Here is a 19,633-nt window from a genome sequence, read left to right as displayed (position 1 = left end):
TTTTTTTCTTTCTCTTTTTTTTAATATCCTCGCCCTTTCTAATGTTTCTATCCCACATTATGCCCCCTTTGGTTTTCTCAGATACCCAGGCTGCTATTTCCGTTGTTTGGTGTTTGCCCTTACGATATATCATTTATTGCAGGTTGGAAGGAAATAGTCAATATGTACACTTGCTTCAGCATCATTAATTGAGAGGCTCAGAACGCAATAAGAGCACTTTAAATACAATCGTGTGGTGTCATTGCCCAGCCATCTTCGTACTTCACGCACAGCAAGCTCTTCCTTATGGCCGTCCTATGAATGGCTGCTGTTGATAATGCCGGACTAGTCGAGGCAAATATATACATTGCTTCATATTTCTAAGATACGCAGCTTGAGAAAATCTTGCATGAACACAGATACATTTTCGACCTATGATAATGAGTCAAGTTTCTCTTGACTATGTCACTTTCACAGAACAAACATCCACTCCCTCATTTCTTTCTTCTGCGGTGTTATGGGTTAAAATGCATAATTATAACGCGTGTGAGAGAAAGATTGAGTGATGCTGCACTAGAAGAGTCATATCACGCAACGATCTCGAGTTCAGAAGTCCTATCCTTCGCATAAACATCTTTCCATTGCTCCCATAATCTTGCTAGTTCCTGAACATACTTAGCATGCAGATAATCGATATAATCGTCATCGATCTTATCTCTATTTTGCTGCTGAATGACTTGAATGGGACAGCCGACAACAATGTTCAATGGGCGACGGTAAGGCATTAAACCCACATCATAATTAAAGACCCCACGAGCATGAAACAAGGGTATTGTGAAACCCATAGTATGCTTTATGAGCATTTGAAATTTGTGTATCAGGGGGTGTTGGTCCGAACGCACTTGTTCATACAGATCATTCTCGCCGAATGCTAGCACTGGGACAAGGTCTGCACCAGTACGAATCGCAAGCTTTATAAAGCCCTTTCGTCTCCTAAGTACAAGACGAAGCGTGTGTGGTAAGGCATCGAGGGATTCGCGGGCGCCACCAATAACAATAGTGATAGCACGCCCCATGCCTTCGCCGTCGGTGCCACCTTTAGTAAGAAGATTCTCACATGACTCACGCGAGACACTAGCAACGCCCATCGCAAGAGCATACTCCCGATAGAAAGGAATCCGAAAATTAGAGTCGAGGGTAAGCAATGTATTTGTGATTCCTGGGAAGAGCTTAGAGAAACCCAGCGCCTCAGTCGCGAAGGCCGCAAAAGCGCCATGTGAGATGATTCCATGGGGGTGGTACCCAAATATATATTTCCGTGTTGGCAAAAGACGTTCAGATCGATGTAAACGGGCCGGGAAGTAAGACGCATAAACTGACCAGATGCGTAAAGATCGCAAGTAATTGCTCCTGCCACTTAGGGTCCCAGACGTAGCAGCCGTTGAGAAGAGCGATATATAAATTAGATAAGGCAAGAGAATAGGCCATGATAATGGTATAGCACATGCGAAAAAGAAGCTGGTAAGAAAAATGGCGATAGTCAAAGTATGACACAATACCACAAATGTTTGAAGGCGACGTTCCAGACCAATATTTAGCGGTGCCCAGCGAATGCTAAATCTAGAGTCAGTCCACAGGCTATACATTCGACTCCCTTCATCAAGGCCCATGCCTCAAGGGAAAAACTCACCCCATCTTTTTAATTTTCCCAGGTTCACCAGAAGTATTGGTGGAACTCTTTGCAGCTGCGGATAGTATGTGATTATGCGAAGGCATCATCTCTGGTTCACTTTGTAATTTATGAGCTCCATTTCCTACAGAAGCCCTAGGTATTTCGCCCCGAGAATCAGAGCTAGAATTGCTGTCCTGACATTGGATGTTTCCGTTTAAAATCTCGTGCCGTCTAGTGCCACTATTCTCTAGTGTTATCGGGGCCGATCGAGGCTGATGAGTTATGTCTGGAGTCACGGCCATATCTGATTCGATACCAAGTGTAACACTCGTCTGGCTTGGTGGTGGAGAGCCTGCAATATCAGGAAAGCCAGCGTCACTTCAGGATGTAAGCGATTTAGCTCGGGGAGATATGCATTGAGCTAAAATATAGGAGGCTGGTTGGGTATTATATAGTTATGTATGAAACACAAGCGTCTATAGATGTTGTTTCTCAGGATGATTATATATGGCGAAATTATGGGAAGTATCGAAGCAACTATTTCAAATCAGATTGTGGGTGATAGTTGCACCTAAGAGAGGAAGGAGCGTTCGGCACTTTCAATTTTCACGTGAAGAATTAAAGCCTTTTACAGACGTCATTACAGCTATGTAGGTACTTCTTTAGGGTCGGCTGACGACGATCACCAAGTATAAAGGCCTTGCTCGGGCTGCGATAGAAATATTCTCCGGTTAGCATCATATATAAGATAGTTGCTCAAAACATGTACCTTTTAATATTATAGAAGTTACTATTTTCACTATACATTGGGTTAAATAATGTAAATTATATAGATTGTCGTGACTACTCAAGACTTCCTTTTGTAGATAATTCTCCCAGCATCATTAAAGGCTATCCAAAAATCCTACTCAAAACAGTCCAGAAGAAAGCCGTGGGCTGCTCTAAGCACTTCCCAAATCCATACAGAGGTTACTTATTTACAAGTACCTAACCCCTGGGTATTTATATTAAACCAAAAGGCCGTGCCTAGGATACACTAAAATTACTAGTAAGAACCTTCCAATAGGCACAGATAGAACATACTGCGTGGAAGTTTCATAATCAGTGATTGTACTGATTATATATACTCAAGGGAGATATAAATACTATATAATTGATTACCTTTGAAACAAATAACCAGAAAGTCGATACATTTTTCCCACATAATGTCATAGGGACTACTTTATTATATGCATCTATTGATAAATTTAACTGACATATAAATAACTACATACTTTCTCGTGGATATAATACCATGCCATTCGAAAACCAAAGCTGCTCATCGTCTTCCCAATGATTGTAGAGACTCCCTGGCCAGAGATGGCCTTATTATGCTAGCTGATCTTCCTGACAATACCCCATAGTCCCAGACGCTCGTATCATGTGCTGAGCAGATTATTGGGTTGACCAACCATGCACAGCATCTCATAATAGTTTATCTCAGCCAAGATAGAGATCTATATATGCATAAACAACCCAGAAAACGTTGTGTCCTTAAACGCGATTGCAGATGCATAATTCTCTCAAAAGAACAAAAGGGTATATAAATACGGTGCATCGCGATGTTCAGCCTCCTCTAATGGCACGGGAATCGGGATATTCTCCTGTATAGAATGACCACAAGGCGGAGCGGCAATGTGTCACATGGTCCTTAAATTGACAAAATCATGTAGCCAGGGGACATGTAATGTAAAAGTAATTCACGATTTAACCATGAATATCTGTCGCAGTTAGCTTCAAGTCCATATTGGTAGACATGTTTAGAATTACCTCATTGAGAGATCTGTCATCCATGAGGGCTTTCTTCTTTTGTGCAATGTGTCGACATCTGAGAACATGTCTCCCCATCGGACGGCGTTCTTTTGATGAAACATTGGCAATTGGGGGTGATGCATCTCGAGATTCGGTAACAGTAGCTTTTAGGCTAGTTTCCAAAATCACATTTTCCAGGATTTCAGAGCTTGTAGCGCTAGGCTCATCCATGTGCTTCCTTTTCTTAGTCTTCCTGTCTTTTTTATCCTTCTTTCTCTGTTCGTCTTTCCTATACCGCTTGCTCTTAGACCTAGAGGTCTCCTCCATAATAGGGACAGATGAGACTTGTTCCTCTCTAGGCGCCTGGAATGTACTATCTTCAATGGAAGTGTTCGCATCTTTCTCACTTTTTTGCAACTCGAGGCCACCTTGGTTTTGGTGTGAACCATGCTGAGCTCCTGGGGTTTCCTTCGGAGGGGAGAGGGAAACAAGCTTCTCTTGCGCCAACAAACCGCCGCTGATGAACCTGACCGTATGCCATTTTGTTGCAGCATACCGTGCTATCTTCGCATCTTCGCGCTTTTTTTGTTCTGCTTCCAAATCTGCATCGGATTTTCCATTCAGGCGACCTAGTAAACCTTTGAAGGCATCAAGGCCAGTAGGTTCATTGAGGGGGTCACGCTTGGAGCGTGCCCCAAGGCCAAGTGTATCATCCTTCACAACAACCCTGATATGAGATGCGCTCGCGGCAGTGAACATATCAGCATGAGCAGCATTGCGTGCACCTAGAAAACTGCCAGGAGTCCATCCCTGAGAGCTCATAATTTTGTGGCCATAACCGCTAGTTGATCGGGACCAATTTGTATTGTTTGGATCATGGGAGATTTTCGTCCTCCTTAAAATGCCTTGCCGTCAGTATTCACATTATTAAAATATTCGAGGTGCACCAAAATCACATACTTGCGGGGTGCTGCTAAACCCATTTGCAACGTTAAATATTACGGTTGATATAAGTCTCCCTAATCTCAAAATCCTAGAAACAAGCAACAAAAAAGTGTAGAACAAATGGGTGGAGCAACGAAATGATAGTAGACTGACAAATTGATAATGTAGAGAAAAAAGAAAAGAAAGGCCTGATAACAGACATAGACCGCCTGCTTTTTTAGGGGGTTCCACTTCTAATCAGTGGAGCAACTTGCCCCCTTCCAATATTGTATCAATATTCCCGGCAGTATGATTTACTCCGTACGGCTTCTCAAGACCTGAGTCTGTATGAAAATGATCATTAGACACGTCTGATAGCCTAGGAATATGCCAAATTTACGGGTCTTTTCTCGGGACAGTCCTCAACGCACTCTTGCTATAACAACAGCAGACTTCGCCTTAATATTCAAACATGGCTCAACAGCTCCAGCAATTAATAAATCACCCAATCATGACCCGCCACGGTGTCTCGTTGAATTTGCAACTTTACAGTCTGTTGACCTGAGAGGTTATCGAGCTTTATGTGACGGGTTTGGAACTCTCGGGTTGATTACTTTGGGCAAGGAGGTCTTCCTCTGCATTGTTACTGCTTGCTCAGACGCCGCAACAGTAAGACCAGGAGAGACAGTCTCAAAAATTGACAACGTGGACTTCTGTACTGTCTCATTATCATCTTCCCCGATCAGTAATGGCTAATAACCTCAGTTTGCCTTAGTCATTCGGATTATGAAAATGGATTCGAATACGAATCTGAATCCTTTGCGACTGAGGAGTTCAGTCGTGGACCCAGCTTCGAGAATAAGGAGACGGTTACTGATCATCCGTTCTTGGCCCTGAAGAAGCTTCTCAGTGACGGCAGCTTCTATTATAGTCTTGACTTCAACCTCACTGATCGACTGCAGGACCGGTTAGTCGATATAGGATGTCTATGCTCAAATAATCAAATGTTAGCTGATATAACACTAGCTCGGAAAAGTCGACAGCTTTCGATATTGAATCTCTGGACGAGGATATGCTGTGGAACTCGTACATGATTCATCCACTTCTTCTTTTCAGGAGCCACCTGTCGCCTGCTGAAAAGCTACGTCTCGACTCTTCTCAGATCCTGACATGTGTTATACGCGGGTTTTCCGGTACACTGACGATTCCTGCTTCAATCTCCATCTTGCCCCAGCTACGAACAAGCTATTCTTCCACGTTGACCATTATTTCGCGACAGTCCTCTCGACGAGCAGGTACAAGGTTTAATTCCCGAGGCATTGATGATGATGGCCATGTTGCCAATTTTGTTGAGACAGAAACAATTCTTTGGATCCCACCCAACATAACATTTTCCTATGTTCAAGTACGTGGCTCCGTACCTATTTTCTGGGAGCAAGCTACTGGATTCCTGCCTGGGCAACAGAAAATTGAAATAACTCGATCTAGCGAGGCGACTCGGCATGCGTTTAACAAGCATTTTGAAAATCTTGAATTAGAATATGGTGCAATCCACGTGGTTAACCTTCTCAGTAAGCTTAAGTCCGGGGAGTCTGAGCTGTCGACGGAGTTTTCCAACCAGCTCAAGAAGAGTTCTCTTAGCCAAAAAGCGATTCCCAGCATACTATCCAATCATGCACTATTGCGAGCAACTGAATTCGATTTCCACGCCGAGACTCGAGGTCCCTTGGGGTACGGAGCTAGCAGCCAAATAAAACCCGAGTTATCAGATTCTTTGGATGGTTTTGCATATTTTCTGTCTGAAGGGATTGGTTCAGCAACTTCGGACGAGAATCAAAATGAACCGGAAAGTTCCTTTGTCATTCTTCAACAGGAAGGCGTGTTCCGGACAAATTGTTTAGATTGTCTCGACAGGACTAATCTTGTGCAAACCATCATTAGTTCCATGGCTCTGGAATCCTTTATGTTGCAGCGAAAGGGGAGATTAAACCCAGAAGTCCAGCTGAAGCACTCAACCCTTTGGGCCGACAATGGAGATGCTCTATCAAAAATCTACGCAGGTACAGGTGCTTTGAAAAGTTCGTTCACACGACATGGCAAAATGTCCATTGCTGGCGCGCTGGCAGATGCACGGAAGACCGCAACACGGCTTTATGTCAACAATTTTTCCGATAAAGCTCGTCAGAAAACAATAGACCTTTTATTGGGAAGATTGACAGATCAATCGCCGGTGCATCTCTATGACCCGATCAACGATCTGGTCTCTGATGAGTTAAATCGGCGAGCATTGGAATATTCCTCTACCAAGTCTATCAAAATCTGGACAGGGTCGTTTAACGTCAATGGGAGACATCGTGGACCAGATGTCGACCTAGCTCAATGGTTGTGGGCAGGAATTGACGGGCAAACTGAGGAGCCGACTATATTTGCTGTTGGCTTCCAAGAAATCGTTTCATTAAGTCCACAACAGATAATGTCGACGGACCCTACAACTCGTAAGGTATGGGAAGTTGCTGTTGGGAACTGTTTGAACAACCGTGCGAGTTCGAGAGGAACTGCGAAGTATGTCCTTTTGCGGAGTGGCCAGCTTGTTGGCGCCGCACTTATGGTATATGTTAGAGAAGATGCACTGAGAGATATCAAGAATGTTGAAGGGAGTGTTAAGAAGGTAGGCCATCACGCGATTCCTTTGAACACATGTCTGATAATGATCATGTAGACGGGCCTCTCCGGAATGGCTGGTAATAAAGGTGGCTGTGCAATACGCTTTGAGTACTGCAACACGCGGATATGTTTCGTCACGGCTCATCTTGCCGCTGGTTTTGCAAACTACGACGAGAGAAACAGAGACTATGAGACTATATATCACGGACTCCGGTTCCAGAAAAACAGGGCAATTGAAAATCATGATGCCATTGTGTGGCTTGGAGATTTTAATTATCGAATCGGTCTCGATAACCAATTTGTTAGAGAACTTGTGACACAGAAAGACTATCAAAAGCTTTACAGCAATGATCAGGTATTTCAATTGCATAAATCTGGGATTTGCCTTTATTTAACGTCATATTTCAGTTAAACCTACAAATGTTGGCAGGCAGAGCCTTCCCGTTTTATACTGAAGGTCTCATTACATTTCCGCCAACGTACAAATATGACATTGACAGCGATATTTATGATACATCGTGAGATCCGGCTAATCTTACAAAATGGGTATTCGAACTGATTGGTTGCAGAGAGAAAGCACGTATACCTGCTTGGTGCGATAGGATATTGTGGCGAGGGCCATGCCTTCGTCAGATGGAATATAACACCGCAAACTTACGTTTCTCAGACCATCGACCCGTTTGGGCCGCTTTCTCATGTGTCATCAACGTTGTTGATGAAGCTGTGAAGGATAGACTCAGGCGAATACTTTATACTGAGAGACGCAACGACCCCTATAATGTGATGACAAAGACAATAGAACAGGCGAGCCCACAAAGTGAAGAACATATTCTACCCACGCCTATTGCTCCTGGTCTACCACCAGCTAGTTCGGATCATCATAGGTGGTGGTTAGAAAGCGGTATGTACCTCCGATCGTCTGTGACGTGCTTACACATCGCATCTGCCCTTATTCATTTATTCTAATCAATATACTTAAAGGGGCACTTGTGAAATCAGCTTTGAAACCGTCTAGTGATGGATACAATTTCAACATCCACCACAGCTCCAACCCTTTCTCTTCCAGCAGTGATATGAGTTGGGTCAACACTCATGGTTCCGCTAAAAGACAGCCTATAATTAAGAATCAGGATACTGTATCTCAAGGCTCGCAATTTCCCCCAAGGCCCAAAGTTCAGATTCTGCCAGTTGAGTTGAGTACGGAAAGTCCAAGTTCCTTGGACAACACAATTAATAGGTATACCGGACATCTGGGTAGTGAGAAGGCTGCACCACCGATACCCCGAAAACCGGTTTCTCTTAGTTCAAAGCAACGTCTAACGGGGTCTTGGCCAGTTACTAGCACCCCACAGACAGCTGCTGCCACGGAACATATTTTCAAAGGATATAATCGATTAGGACAGAATATTGGAGACAAAGTTAACACAGTCGATACACCGTCTGCCTCAACTGAGAGGTTGAAAAATACCGGCGTGTCAACTGGGTTTTGGCTCGACAGACAGGAGAAACATGGACAAGGCAAAAGCTTACATACAGACCCCTCAGTCGGGTCACCTCCGAGGTCCACAAGTGATGATCTTCTTGATGGAACTGCAGACGAAATTATTGAATGGAAGCCCCTTATTCCCCAATGAAGCTGTTGTGACGGACGTTTGGGCTAATTCACTTCGGAGAGACCATGGAGCCAGTACAAAGCGCAAATCCACATAATGTTAGAATACAGGTTCTATGTTTTTGATTTTGCAAGATATCCGCTGCATGGGGAAAAAAATAGCTATGTCATATGCAACCGGTTGTTGGGCTTAAAAACCTGCATTAAAGCCAAAACACATAATACACAAATATGCATATGGAAGGAGTAGAATATGCTATTGAACGCTCTATGGGTATATTAGCACGCCGCAACACCCACAATGTTTAACACATGATAGAACCATGCCACGACTTTTTTAGGGACCACAGATGCCTTCCGTGCTCCTTGTTTCACCGCTATCAAGGGAAGGGAAGGGGAACGAGAAAGGAAATGAATTTGGAAATGAACTTGGAAATGAACTTGGGCGCACAATCCCACCCCGAGGCATGAGAAACCAATCTCGGCTATGCGAGAGGAAAAGCCATGCCCCCCCCAGAGAAGCTTGGATAGATCAAGTGCAAACTTCTAGCATTTGCCCCAGGCTGCCTTGAAAAGTCGAAGATATCGCAGAGCATACAAAGCCCACCGGCATGTTTGGCGTTCACTTCCTATCGGGATCTAAGCTTTAGGCCTAGCTTGAAAGGGAGTAACAATGCACGCTATACCTATCACGCAGTCTAGAGGCAGCAGCTAAAAGTTGAGATTCTATCACAACACACGGGAAGCGAACCCGTGTTGCAGGACTACTCTAGGCTTTTTTCCCACTTTTAAAGCCTTGTTCAATCTACGGTTGCCACCCGCCATCCACATGGCAAACGCGCCTGGGTCAGGGGCTCTTGGTCGCGGCTTTTTCACTCCTGGGAAGAAGACAAGTCAGTTTTCGGCATAGATCGAGACGAAGGGCGAGTGGAGTTCCACTCAGAGGTCGAGTTTTGAGAAACTCCATGGCGAAACAGCAGGCATAAGACGCACCTGTTGAGTCAGATTTTTTCTTGGGCTCCTCGGCAGGAACAGCGACAACCACGTCTTCGGGTGCTGGCAGAGCTTCAGAGGCAGTGGCAGCTTCTGGGACAGGAGGATCCGGCGGCGGAGCTGGCTCGGGAGTCTTTGGCTTCTCCGGTATAGGCCACATATGCATAGTTACTGTCCAATCAGGTTCTATTACGGTTTCCCAAACCTGTGGAAGAATGATATCCCCGTTGGGCCCTATCAAATCATAGTGTCCCTCGGCGACATGAGGCCCAATTACCTCTATGTGGAGAAAAGCCTGGCGAATGAGCTCTTCCATACCCTTGGTTTAACAGGATTAGATATAGAATCTAATGGGTGAATAAAAAGCAAGGATAATAAAAGAAAAGAATACATACCTGCCAAGTACAACACAGGTCAAAGGGAAAGCTGAACTTCCTCCCCACCGCATCTTTAAACTTTATGGGTTTTTTCTTTTCGGGGGGTGGCTTATCGGATGCAGCAGCCCTCGCTGCAGCAATAGCTTCTGCTGCTGCTGCATTGGCTGCTTCAGTGGCCGCAGCTGCAGCCTCTGCGGCTGCGGCGGCCGCCGCTTCTTCCGCCTCTTTCTTTGCTTTCGCTGCTTCTTCGGCAGCTTTTTGCTCTGCCTCCGCTCTAGCACGAGTAGCAGCTTCCTCTACAATCCTCATCTCATGAGCAGCGCGCTCTTCTCTGGCGGCTTGTTCAGCAGCTTCTTGCTCCAGTGCCGCTTGCCGTGCAGCTTCTCGTTGTTCCCTCGCTTCGCGTTCTGTCCTTTCCTCCAAGATCAGCTTCTCCAGCCTTGCAATTGCTTCGTCCTTTGATGTATCCGTGGGTGGCGGAGGTGGGGAGCCAGTTGATTCAACCTGACTTGGAGATGGTACGCGGGGGTACGGATTGAAATATGATGGATGAATCATGCCAGGAACCATACCATATGGCTCCCTAAAGGGATAATAACCCCCTGGTCCATAGGGGACCAAATCATTGGGGCCCAGCGGGGCGCCACCATATGGTGATGGTCCATGAGATGAGAGAGAACGTGCCAATGGATGTTGAGATGGATTATGGCTATCACCTCGAGCATGGGAAGGCGGCGTATGGTGTTGATGGTGCCCCAGATGATGGTCATGAGCAAAAAAGGGTGGCATAGAGGAGCCATGGGGTTGCTGCAGTTGATTATATGCATAACTTGCATGGCCATAGGGGTTCGGTTGAGTGGGATGTCCGTGGGGACCCAGCCTTATAAGCTGGTCTGAAGGAGGCTGGTGACCGTTTTGGTGTGTATAAGCTGCATGTGGTACACCACCATTGGGGTAAACGTATGAGGGTACTGGAGAAGGGCTGCGAGCATACCCTGGGCCTTGAGCCATGGGCGGCCAGATTCTCTTCTCATGAGATACTCGACCATACGGGCTGTCATACTCGTCCCCTGAGTCCATGCTTTCTGGAGACTCGGGGGAAGGCTGACGACGAGGGCGACGAGTGAAACGCTCCCGTTCCTGTGCAACATGACGTCTACCTGGGTGACGACGAGTCGAGGATGACACATGAACCGGGTGACGGCTACGAGCACGATGCGACGTCCTAGGTCGAGACGCGGAGTCAGATGGTTTCAACTCGTCTGGATATGGCAGGTGTGCCCATTCATCATAAGGATCCTGATAATCATGGCTTCCCGAGTCGGACGGCGGGGATACTTGGACGCCAGAGGAGTCTTCTTCGTCAGAAAGTGAGGAATGATCGGAGCCGTGAGGGCTGGGACCAATGGTGATGTTGAACCTAACAACAATTAGGACTAGGGTACTATTGGGGGTGTGGGTGTGAGACGCACGCCATGGGATCAGTAGCGCTAGGAAATCTTCAGGTGCTGGTGTTGTTGCTTCTTGTGGAGCAATGAAAAAAAAAAAAACAAAAAAAAAGAAGAGATATTAGGTATGGTCGCTAGGGTCACGCATGTAATTCAATGCAATTTCCTGCTTCGTAGGGATACGGCGAGGTCTATATGGAGGGACAGGATGCCCCCCATGTACCTGAGTAACTATATTTGAGCTCCAGATGGCCGTTTGTAGACCCTTGGGTTGGTCTCAGGAATGCGTATAGAGGATTTCGTTACCACCCAAGATTCTTTGCGATGGGAGTAGTGGGCATTTCTCAGAGGCTGCACGAGACGGGTTCCTTGGAGGCCGATGATATTGAATGATGAATTCAAAGCCCAGGCATATACCCCGCCCGAGGAAGAACGTCGGGCGCGAATCGTAGGGAAGGGTATCCAGGAACTCAAGTAGAGATTCCAGGAGACGAGCCAAGACAAGTGGTTCTCAGAACGTGAGGAGGGGTCGGTGCGAAGAGCAAAGAAAAGTGCCAGAAAAGACGATGGAAAAACTTGACCTAACTCATTCAGCGGACTGCCTGATCAGATAAACTGGTCGTTGGGCATGCCATGGGAGATGATTCCGAAAGTTCGAGACAATTAGGCACTGAGTTGTCAACCCTCTCTTTTCTTGCAGGCTGCATGCTGCCCAAGTGCCCAATCAACATCCAACCTTCGGGTTGAGTAACTACAATCGGGCGACAGCTGAAGCAGGTACGAAACATGCCTCTAGTATTGTGCAGGAAGTCTTTAGTGGATCTCAATGGCTATGTGGCATGAATAGCATGGAGACTTTTTCTAGTGTTGGATATTTATATACATATATGTATTCCGAGCAGAGGCTGTAATTATTGAATTAGATTAATCGAATGGGTGTATATGCACATGGAGGTACATGTTTATGTAACATACTCAGTGAGAGTAAAGCTACTAACTACGTATATTGATGACGTATTATCCACTCACAACTCATTTCGATAACGAACCATGGATGAATATTCGTCGCTGCCTTCTTTTCTTTTTCTCCTTTCCGAGGAGGGGGGACGGGGGGGTTTGGTCCAGCATTGGCTTTAAGAATTCTTAATTAAACACACCACGAGGATCTCTGTAGCCCAACTAATCAGCGCCTTGGTAGTAGGACTATGCCAAAGAACCAACAGTTCTTTCCCCACCAACCTGGTATCACAATTGAGATACTACTGTGAGTGGAAGACATGCTTTTTACTACAAGGACCTGTCATTGCTGTAGTCCAAGCGACTATGGTTACATCCCCGAGCGGCTGGGCTGAGGTGGGGATGAAGCCTACGAGGCATTAAATGGTCTTCTGATAATAGGACCCGTGTCAAAAGGTGTGTAAGTTGAACACCTCTCTCCAGCACCCTTCAACCCCGAAGGAAAAGAGCTCTAGATAGTATAACAATAAGGGAGGAGATATTCATTATACATGTAGTTAATGGATTCATGGTGAAGTTAACTTGCGTGCTCACTTAACATGAGTTGCGGTCAAGTAGCTCTTGGGCTGCAATGAGTTCGCCTTGCGCATGCTCCCAAAGCTGGCGGTTTCCAGACCGCTGTTTTACAATGTCCTCAAGTTTTCTTCTAGCAAGAAGATTCAATTTATCGGCCTTCTCTTTGGGTAAGAAATCATCCGTTGACGCCGACGATGACGCCTGCGCAAAACTCATCGTGTATTCTCTTTTAAGTTGAAGTGAAGTCGCCTGGGGGAGCAAAAGTCAGTATATATATGAGCATTTAGCACAGACGTCAAACCCGAGTCTCGGTAAGCAGAAGACAAAGACTGGACAGTGGGTACGAGGGAAATCATGCAGCAGATAGAGGCTCACCAAAACTAAGCCATAAAACCCCCTAAGATAATCGTCACATAGTTCGACGCTTCTACAAAAATATTGGATAGATCTTCGCAAATACCGAGAGGAAACTTCTGTCCCCGCAGTGCGGGCGCAGATGTATAGAACTTCTCCAAGACGAGCATGAATCTGCAGTAGAAGTTAGACAGTCTTGGATGGAAAGCAAACAGTGGATACATACATTCCAAGCATTAGGGGCGATTAGCAGGGCCTCTTCGAGACTGAATATTGCTTGCGAGCTCAATCCTTGAGACTGATATAGATCTGCAAGTTCACACCAGGCCTCTGCATCGGTAGGCACGGCTTTTAGGAGCTCTACCAAGCCGCTTATAGCATCTGCAGGCCTTGAAAGTGAACGCAAGAGCGCGACGCGGCGTTTTAAAATAGGCTACAAGAACCAGTCAGTAGGCGATCATCAATAAACATATCATGACAAACCAAATTAAGTGGGTTCTCCGACAGGTAGGAATCGTATTTACGTAGGGAATCCTCCAGATCAGACTGATTTTCAGCTATAGCCTCCTCATATAGGCCACGCAACCCCATTACTTTCTCATTCGAAGAGCCGAAACGACATGTCAATTGCTCGAGACATAACAGAGCAGACCTATCATCACCGGTTTGTAGACAGGAGAAGAACAGTTGCTCTATTACACCATATTTCTCTGGTGACTCTTGTTTAGCTATTATTGCAGATATTGGATTCTTCTCCGAGTGTAGTTGATGTTTAAGGATCACTGGTGCCTGCTGAGAGAAACGAAGGGTAGTAATCGGACTTGAGCTCTGAATGGCATAGAATTCGGGTGTAGCATGAGCCATGGTAGTACACACTTAAGCCCAGTGAGCACACTAGTTCATATGTTATTGTGAGAACAACAAGCTCTACTATGCTCGAAACCCTTTTTTAGAGAAGAGACTGGGGGGAACAGAAAGAAAGAGACAAGACCCAACACTGGCAGGGGTAATAAGCATGGCCTCTCATCCTGTGTACCCGGCCAGAGGAGCTGAGTTCCCATTCTGGTTAGTCACTCGATCTGATAACCGTTCCCGTGACCAAGTAGATGTCATTTTAATTATCCCTCCACCTCAGCTAGTAACCAAATCTCTACTTATCAGGCTATTATTACAATAACTCCGTACTAGCTTCTGTACTGGCTTCTGGTCTATATGCAATTGATTACTATCAATATTCGCGGCAGGCGAAGGATATAACCAGGGCTGAAACATTACTCTCCATGTGACATCAATCAGTGATTCTAATGCACCTGAGAGTCAACCAGCAGCGCATTCAACCATAATGTTCGCACCTCTCATTTTCGTGCTACTAGAAAGCTTTGCTAATAACCAAGCAATGTAGGTTTGAAAAATCTCTTTATGACCTTATAAAAGGTTTGAGGAATCACAAGGGGTCAGAGGAGGACTACATACAAGACAGTCTTCGAGAGTGTAAGGCTGAGATCAAGTCTCAGGATATGGGTATGTTCATGTCAGTCTCATGCCATTTACAATCTGTTCTATAGCTCACTCTGTACAGACAAGAAAGCTACAGCTCTACTGAAACTGATCTACTTGGAAATGTTTGGGTATGACATGTCCTGGGCTTCGTTCCATGTACTAGAAGTCATGTCATCTACCAGGTACCTGCAGAAGAGAGCTGGCTACCTTGCAGCAGTACAGAGCTTTAGACCAGATACTGAAGTCCTAATGTTGGCTACAAACCTACTAAAAAAGGTATTCAAAGGTACATCAGGCAAATTATCTCCGGCGTCTAACGTCTTCATAGGATTTGGTGTCGCCTAGTATCCCAAACATGTCCCTCCCTTTGATTACATTGCCAAACATTATCACACCTTCACTTGCAATGTCTTTGCTTCCAGATGTTCTGTCCCGCATTTCTCACTCACATGCTGTGGCTCGTAAGAAAGCTGTTGTGTGCCTTTATAGACTTGCCCTGGTTTATCCCGAAGCGCTAAAATTGGCATGGCCCAAAATTAAGGACCGCCTCATGGATGATGAAGAAGATAGCAGCGTCACCACAGCGGTGATTAACGTTGTATGTGAACTTGGATGGAGAAGGCCGCATGATTTCCTGCCTCTGGCGCCAAGATTCTTCGACCTATTAGTGGATGGAGGGAACAATTGGATGGCTATCAAAATAATAAAACTTGTATGTTTCCTTTCCCCCGGTACTGTGCACATCTTCCTAACAAACATAGTTCGCAACATTGACACCCATAGAACCACGGTTAACACGAAAACTTATCCGGCCATTGATCAACATAATACAAACAACAACTGCCATGTCATTGCTCTATGAGTGTATCAACGGCATAGTTCAGGGCGGTATTCTTGATGGCGAGGAAGGGCTGGAAGAAAAAAACGAGATTGCAAGTCTCTGTCTCGGAAAGCTCCGAGGCATGGTAGTCACAGAGTCCGATCCCAATTGTAAGTCCTTTCAAATCGGAGCATAGTAGTGAGACTAACAAGGTTGTATAGTAAAATATGTTGCTCTCCTTGCCTTCAACAGAATTGTGATGTCTCACCCCGTCTTGGTGTCAGCTCATCAGGATGTTATCATGGATTGTTTGGAGGATCCGGACATTTCAATTCGACTGCGAGCCCTTGACCTCGTGACTCGAATGGTAACAAGCGATACGCTCCAGCCAGTGGTAAATCGGCTTGTTGATCAACTTTCTAATGCCGGTCAAGTCACCAAAAGCACTCTTGTAGCCGGGAGTTGTGAGACAGGTATACGCACTGACATGCAAGAATCTACATTATCAGAAGGTCTACATGTTCAGAAGATACCGGTTGCTTTGCCAAGCGACTATAGCATTGAAGTCGTACACCGAATTTTAGATGTCTGCTCTTACAACAATTATTCGGAGCTGCCTGACTTCGAGTGGTACGTTGACGTTCTCGTCCAATTAGTCAAGCTGCTTCCTCCAAGCGTTGAAGAGCTTCCTACCCAGTGCAATTCATGTCAGGATCCTGAGTACTACAAAAACTGTGTTGCTTTTCGTATCGGCTCAGAAATACGCAATATCGCTGTCCGCGTTAGGGGCGTTAGAATGGAGGCGACCAGAGCTGCAGAGACTCTGATTCTAGTTGATAACAAGCAGGGTCCGTCTCCTCTTATCTCCAAACGAATGAATGACATCTTAGGGCCTCTTGCCTGGGTCACTGGTGAATTTGCAGAGCATCTTGCATATCCTGGCCAAACCCTTCAATCACTGGTCGATATGTCGAACGTGGCGTTATCAGCGAGAACGCTGTCCCTTTATATACAGGCTATTCCCAAAATCCTGGCCTATATCGTTTGTGCTGGAGGCAAAGCGTGGGACTCTTCAAAGAACAGTGAAATGACCCTCTTACTAGCTCGAATCATCGAATTTCTTGATGTTTTAGCTGCCCACCCAGACTTGGACGTGCAAGAAAGGGCCATCGAATTTTTGGAGGTCATGCGCTTAGCAGCAGATGCCGTCCAGGCAGAAACTCTAGAACTGGGTCCGGCACCATCCTTGCTGTCATCTATGGTTCCCAGCTTGTTCCTTGGACTAGAACTCAACCCGGTCGCTACCAACGCCCAGAGGAAGGTTCCTTTGCCAGATCAGCTTTCTCTGACACGGGAGTTCAACAAGGAACTGTATGGGCTTTTCCATAACCCAGCCAAGTGGCTTCCGGAGCCAGCAGGCCAACTACCATCTCAGATGTTTTATCACGTTAAGGAAACTTCAGTGCTAGATAAGCAGCCTGTTGAATTTGTACCTCTGGATTTGCAACTTAATCCAACATACCAGGACCTCTCCAGTGGCTTGGGCGATGACACTGCTGCATTTAAACGGAGAGAGGAACGGAAAGAACGTAACAGGGATGATCCGTTTTATATTGCTGCTGAAGATGAATTATCTTCTGGCACATTGACACCATTTCACCAAGCTCTTAATACTTCAAACGGTAGTGGGCTGGATATTGACTCGATTCCTATAGTTGATCTCAAGTTAGGTGGCGCCGGAAGCCATCGCACTTTGGCGTCTATATCGCGCGATAACCGACAAGGTGGTTCACGCCCTAAAAAGTACGAGATTGCACCTGATGAGATGATCGGACAAGAAGATTCACCCCATCTTAACCCCAATGATGAACCAAGTAAAGCCAAACGATCTCTTCTACAGGTCGACTCGAGTGGCCTCGAGCATTTATCCTTGGATGGTAGGGGCAGCCCCTTGGTAGATACCACAGTTCCTACGATGGTGGCCGGGCATGATGCAGAAATGGCTATGGCTGTGCAGGAAGTGGAAAAGCTGCGGCTAGAGATGCAAAGAGCGTCGGAACGTGTTCATCCGAATGGCATCCCTGCAGAAGGGACGCTGGTAAGGAAGAAAAAAAAACTAAAAAAGCCTGCACATATTAAATCCCAGGAAGCTGCCCTGCTGAAGCCTAAAGATGCATTGTCGGTGGACAACACTCAGCAAATGTTACTTCCATCTGTGGTACCAAAGAGAAAGAAGAAAGCAAAAAAACAAACCAATGTTGACTCGGGTAGCGCAGTCTAAGGCACATCCACCACTCCTTTGTGGGTGCCGTGGACCCATTACATGCCTGGAAATTGGTGGCTGGGACTGGATGAGCCCGGTAGTATTTGCTAGCATATCCATCCACCTGTCACAGTGGGTTAACCATCATTGATGGCTATGAAAGTGTTCCCAGGCTCCTTTTTACGCCCTTGACCAAAAACGTAGTGCCCTCGTCTTGCGGGTAGTTGTCGCTGCTAAATTCCGGTAATGACACGATTTTTCCGATGCAATATATAAATCACGTATGGTAAACTCATTTGCCTAAGGCTGGGGGATCAGGGAGTATATACTGAATCAAATAAACGCGACACGTAGATACGACAGTGTTCTTTTAGTGAATACCTAGCCTAGATTCATGCCAATTTGCGATTGAACATCTCAATAGCAGCCGACCATAACTCTGGAACAATCCTCAGCGCCTCAAATGCAAGCCCACCACAGACCGCAAAGGCAAGAACGACTGTTGGCCTCATTAGCCTCTGGGACCGCGATAATTCTAGACTTTTGAGACATACCAACCCAACCGGTAGACACGGGAGATTTCGAGTTCTGTTTTTGTTTTGTTGCGGTCTTTCCTTTGCCACGCTTTGCAGCCTCGCTCTTTGCGTACTTTTCATTCGCCTTCCGTTGCTGTGGCGTCTGTGCCTAAGGTGGCTAATTTAGCAAATATAAGGGTAAAGAAGTGTGAGATTGGAGCTTACCATTTTGGTGGGACGGTCCAGGTACTTTTAAAGGGTGGGAGGAGCAGAGACTGTACTGTAGCGAAGAGTGTGTAGTTAATATCACTCAATCATCTAGAGCCCAGCTTCGCGTTGACGGTTAGTTTAGGGTTGGCTTGGGAATAGTTAGGTGAATATGCTAATGTGAAAGGCCACGTTGCTTTAGCATTGTTGGAGGAGTGCAATAGGGAGCTGCCAAGTCTCACTTGACAATTAAAGGACAGTTTTATACACTCTGCCCTGACTACACTCTGCCCTGGAAACGGGATTTTCTGTACTAGACCTTTGAGTTGTCCTATATATATACATGGGTTGCTGGTGCCCTATTAATAAACATAGATGTCAGCAGGAAATGATGTGTTCAACCACGAAGGCCCGGTGAATTGGGCACCAGCCAACATACAACTATAAATACAATGATCTTGCTGGCGGAAGCAGTAAGATAACCTGGCCCAGGCATTACCAGTGTCAGGGGTAAGAACCCCTTTGTTACAGACCCTTGTCTAGCGCACCTTATCAAAGGTGGACACACAAGGCAGAATAACAATAGAATAACGACGGCCGGTTCTAGTATAGCTGGCATTTAATAAATTACTTATCTAATAATTATTCGGGAAGTGTAGCGTACTTAGGCGTTTTCTTACAGTTTGATGTTTTTGATATTCTGCCAGCACGGTTTTATCACCTTTATAACTATCTTAAGATCTTAATTAGTCTTTTCTTTTATCTTTTAATTTTACTAAATTTATTATTTATTATAATAATTAATTATATATTTAATTAATAAAATATAACTATATTTTAATAGTATATTTAATATCTAGATTATACAAATATCTTTAAAAATATATTAATTAATTTTATTATTTTTTATTATTTTTTATTATTATTTATTATTTTGCATTATTTTGTATTATTAATTTATTTAATTTAATTTAATTAATA

At 45.3% G+C, this 19,633-nt stretch overlaps 7 protein-coding genes across 7 annotated transcripts; 2 read left to right on the top strand and 5 right to left on the bottom strand.

Moving 5' to 3' along the window:
* Positions 1-77: 77 nt before the first annotated feature.
* On the bottom strand, positions 78-2,188 carry BDV37DRAFT_263936 (diacylglycerol acyltransferase type 2A). Its single transcript, XM_032083611.1, has 2 exons — positions 1,670-2,188; positions 78-1,593 (listed from the first exon to the last, which is right to left on the bottom strand). Exons 1-2 carry the CDS (start codon positions 1,951-1,953, stop codon positions 567-569), a joined length of 1,311 nt encoding a protein of 436 aa, XP_031935512.1. The 5' UTR covers positions 1,954-2,188; the 3' UTR covers positions 78-566.
* Positions 2,189-2,865: 677 nt separating this feature from the next.
* On the bottom strand, positions 2,866-4,530 carry pxr1 (telomerase inhibitor/ribosome biogenesis protein PXR1). Its single transcript, XM_032090510.1, has 3 exons — positions 4,403-4,530; positions 3,461-4,337; positions 2,866-3,411 (listed from the first exon to the last, which is right to left on the bottom strand). Exons 1-3 carry the CDS (start codon positions 4,423-4,425, stop codon positions 3,391-3,393), a joined length of 921 nt encoding a protein of 306 aa, XP_031935511.1. The 5' UTR covers positions 4,426-4,530; the 3' UTR covers positions 2,866-3,390.
* A 138-nt stretch (positions 4,531-4,668) lies between these two features.
* On the top strand, positions 4,669-8,828 carry BDV37DRAFT_35385 (SacI domain and endonuclease/exonuclease/phosphatase family protein). Its single transcript, XM_032090509.1, has 7 exons — positions 4,669-5,081; positions 5,132-5,333; positions 5,393-7,034; positions 7,086-7,385; positions 7,439-7,548; positions 7,600-7,931; positions 8,012-8,828. Exons 1-7 carry the CDS (start codon positions 4,754-4,756, stop codon positions 8,662-8,664), a joined length of 3,567 nt encoding a protein of 1,188 aa, XP_031935510.1. The 5' UTR covers positions 4,669-4,753; the 3' UTR covers positions 8,665-8,828.
* A 661-nt stretch (positions 8,829-9,489) lies between these two features.
* BDV37DRAFT_288730 (uncharacterized protein) lies at positions 9,490-11,489 on the bottom strand (the record flags this gene model as incomplete). The annotated part of the gene is made up of 3 exons (XM_032088316.1): positions 9,490-9,954; positions 10,031-11,432; positions 11,485-11,489. 3 exons carry the CDS (start codon positions 11,487-11,489, stop codon positions 9,490-9,492), a joined length of 1,872 nt encoding a protein of 623 aa, XP_031935509.1.
* Positions 11,490-12,886: 1,397 nt separating this feature from the next.
* BDV37DRAFT_263922 (uncharacterized protein) lies at positions 12,887-14,362 on the bottom strand. The gene is made up of 4 exons (XM_032083610.1): positions 13,831-14,362; positions 13,574-13,780; positions 13,369-13,521; positions 12,887-13,242 (listed from the first exon to the last, which is right to left on the bottom strand). The coding sequence occupies exons 1-4, from the start codon at positions 14,209-14,211 to the stop codon at positions 13,012-13,014; spliced, it is 972 nt and encodes a 323-aa protein (XP_031935508.1). The 5' UTR covers positions 14,212-14,362; the 3' UTR covers positions 12,887-13,011.
* Positions 14,363-14,507: 145 nt separating this feature from the next.
* BDV37DRAFT_35321 (putative AP-3 complex subunit delta) lies at positions 14,508-18,135 on the top strand. The gene is made up of 6 exons (XM_032090508.1): positions 14,508-14,691; positions 14,750-14,868; positions 14,927-15,123; positions 15,176-15,559; positions 15,609-15,837; positions 15,889-18,135. Coding segments are annotated over exons 1-6 (2,991 nt in total). The 5' UTR covers positions 14,508-14,689; the 3' UTR covers positions 17,949-18,135.
* Positions 18,136-18,322: 187 nt separating this feature from the next.
* On the bottom strand, positions 18,323-19,148 carry BDV37DRAFT_288727 (RAMP4 family protein; the record flags this gene model as incomplete). Its single annotated transcript, XM_032088315.1, has 3 exons — positions 18,323-18,429; positions 18,485-18,614; positions 19,092-19,148. 3 exons carry the CDS (start codon positions 19,146-19,148, stop codon positions 18,323-18,325), a joined length of 294 nt encoding a protein of 97 aa, XP_031935506.1.
* Between the last annotated feature and the right edge of the window lie 485 nt (positions 19,149-19,633).

Source organism: Aspergillus pseudonomiae (genome assembly GCF_009193645.1).
Source record: "Aspergillus pseudonomiae strain CBS 119388 unplaced genomic scaffold BDV37scaffold_127, whole genome shotgun sequence".
NCBI lineage: Eukaryota > Fungi > Ascomycota > Eurotiomycetes > Eurotiales > Aspergillaceae > Aspergillus > Aspergillus pseudonomiae.
This window is presented reverse-complemented; position numbering and strand designations above follow the sequence as displayed.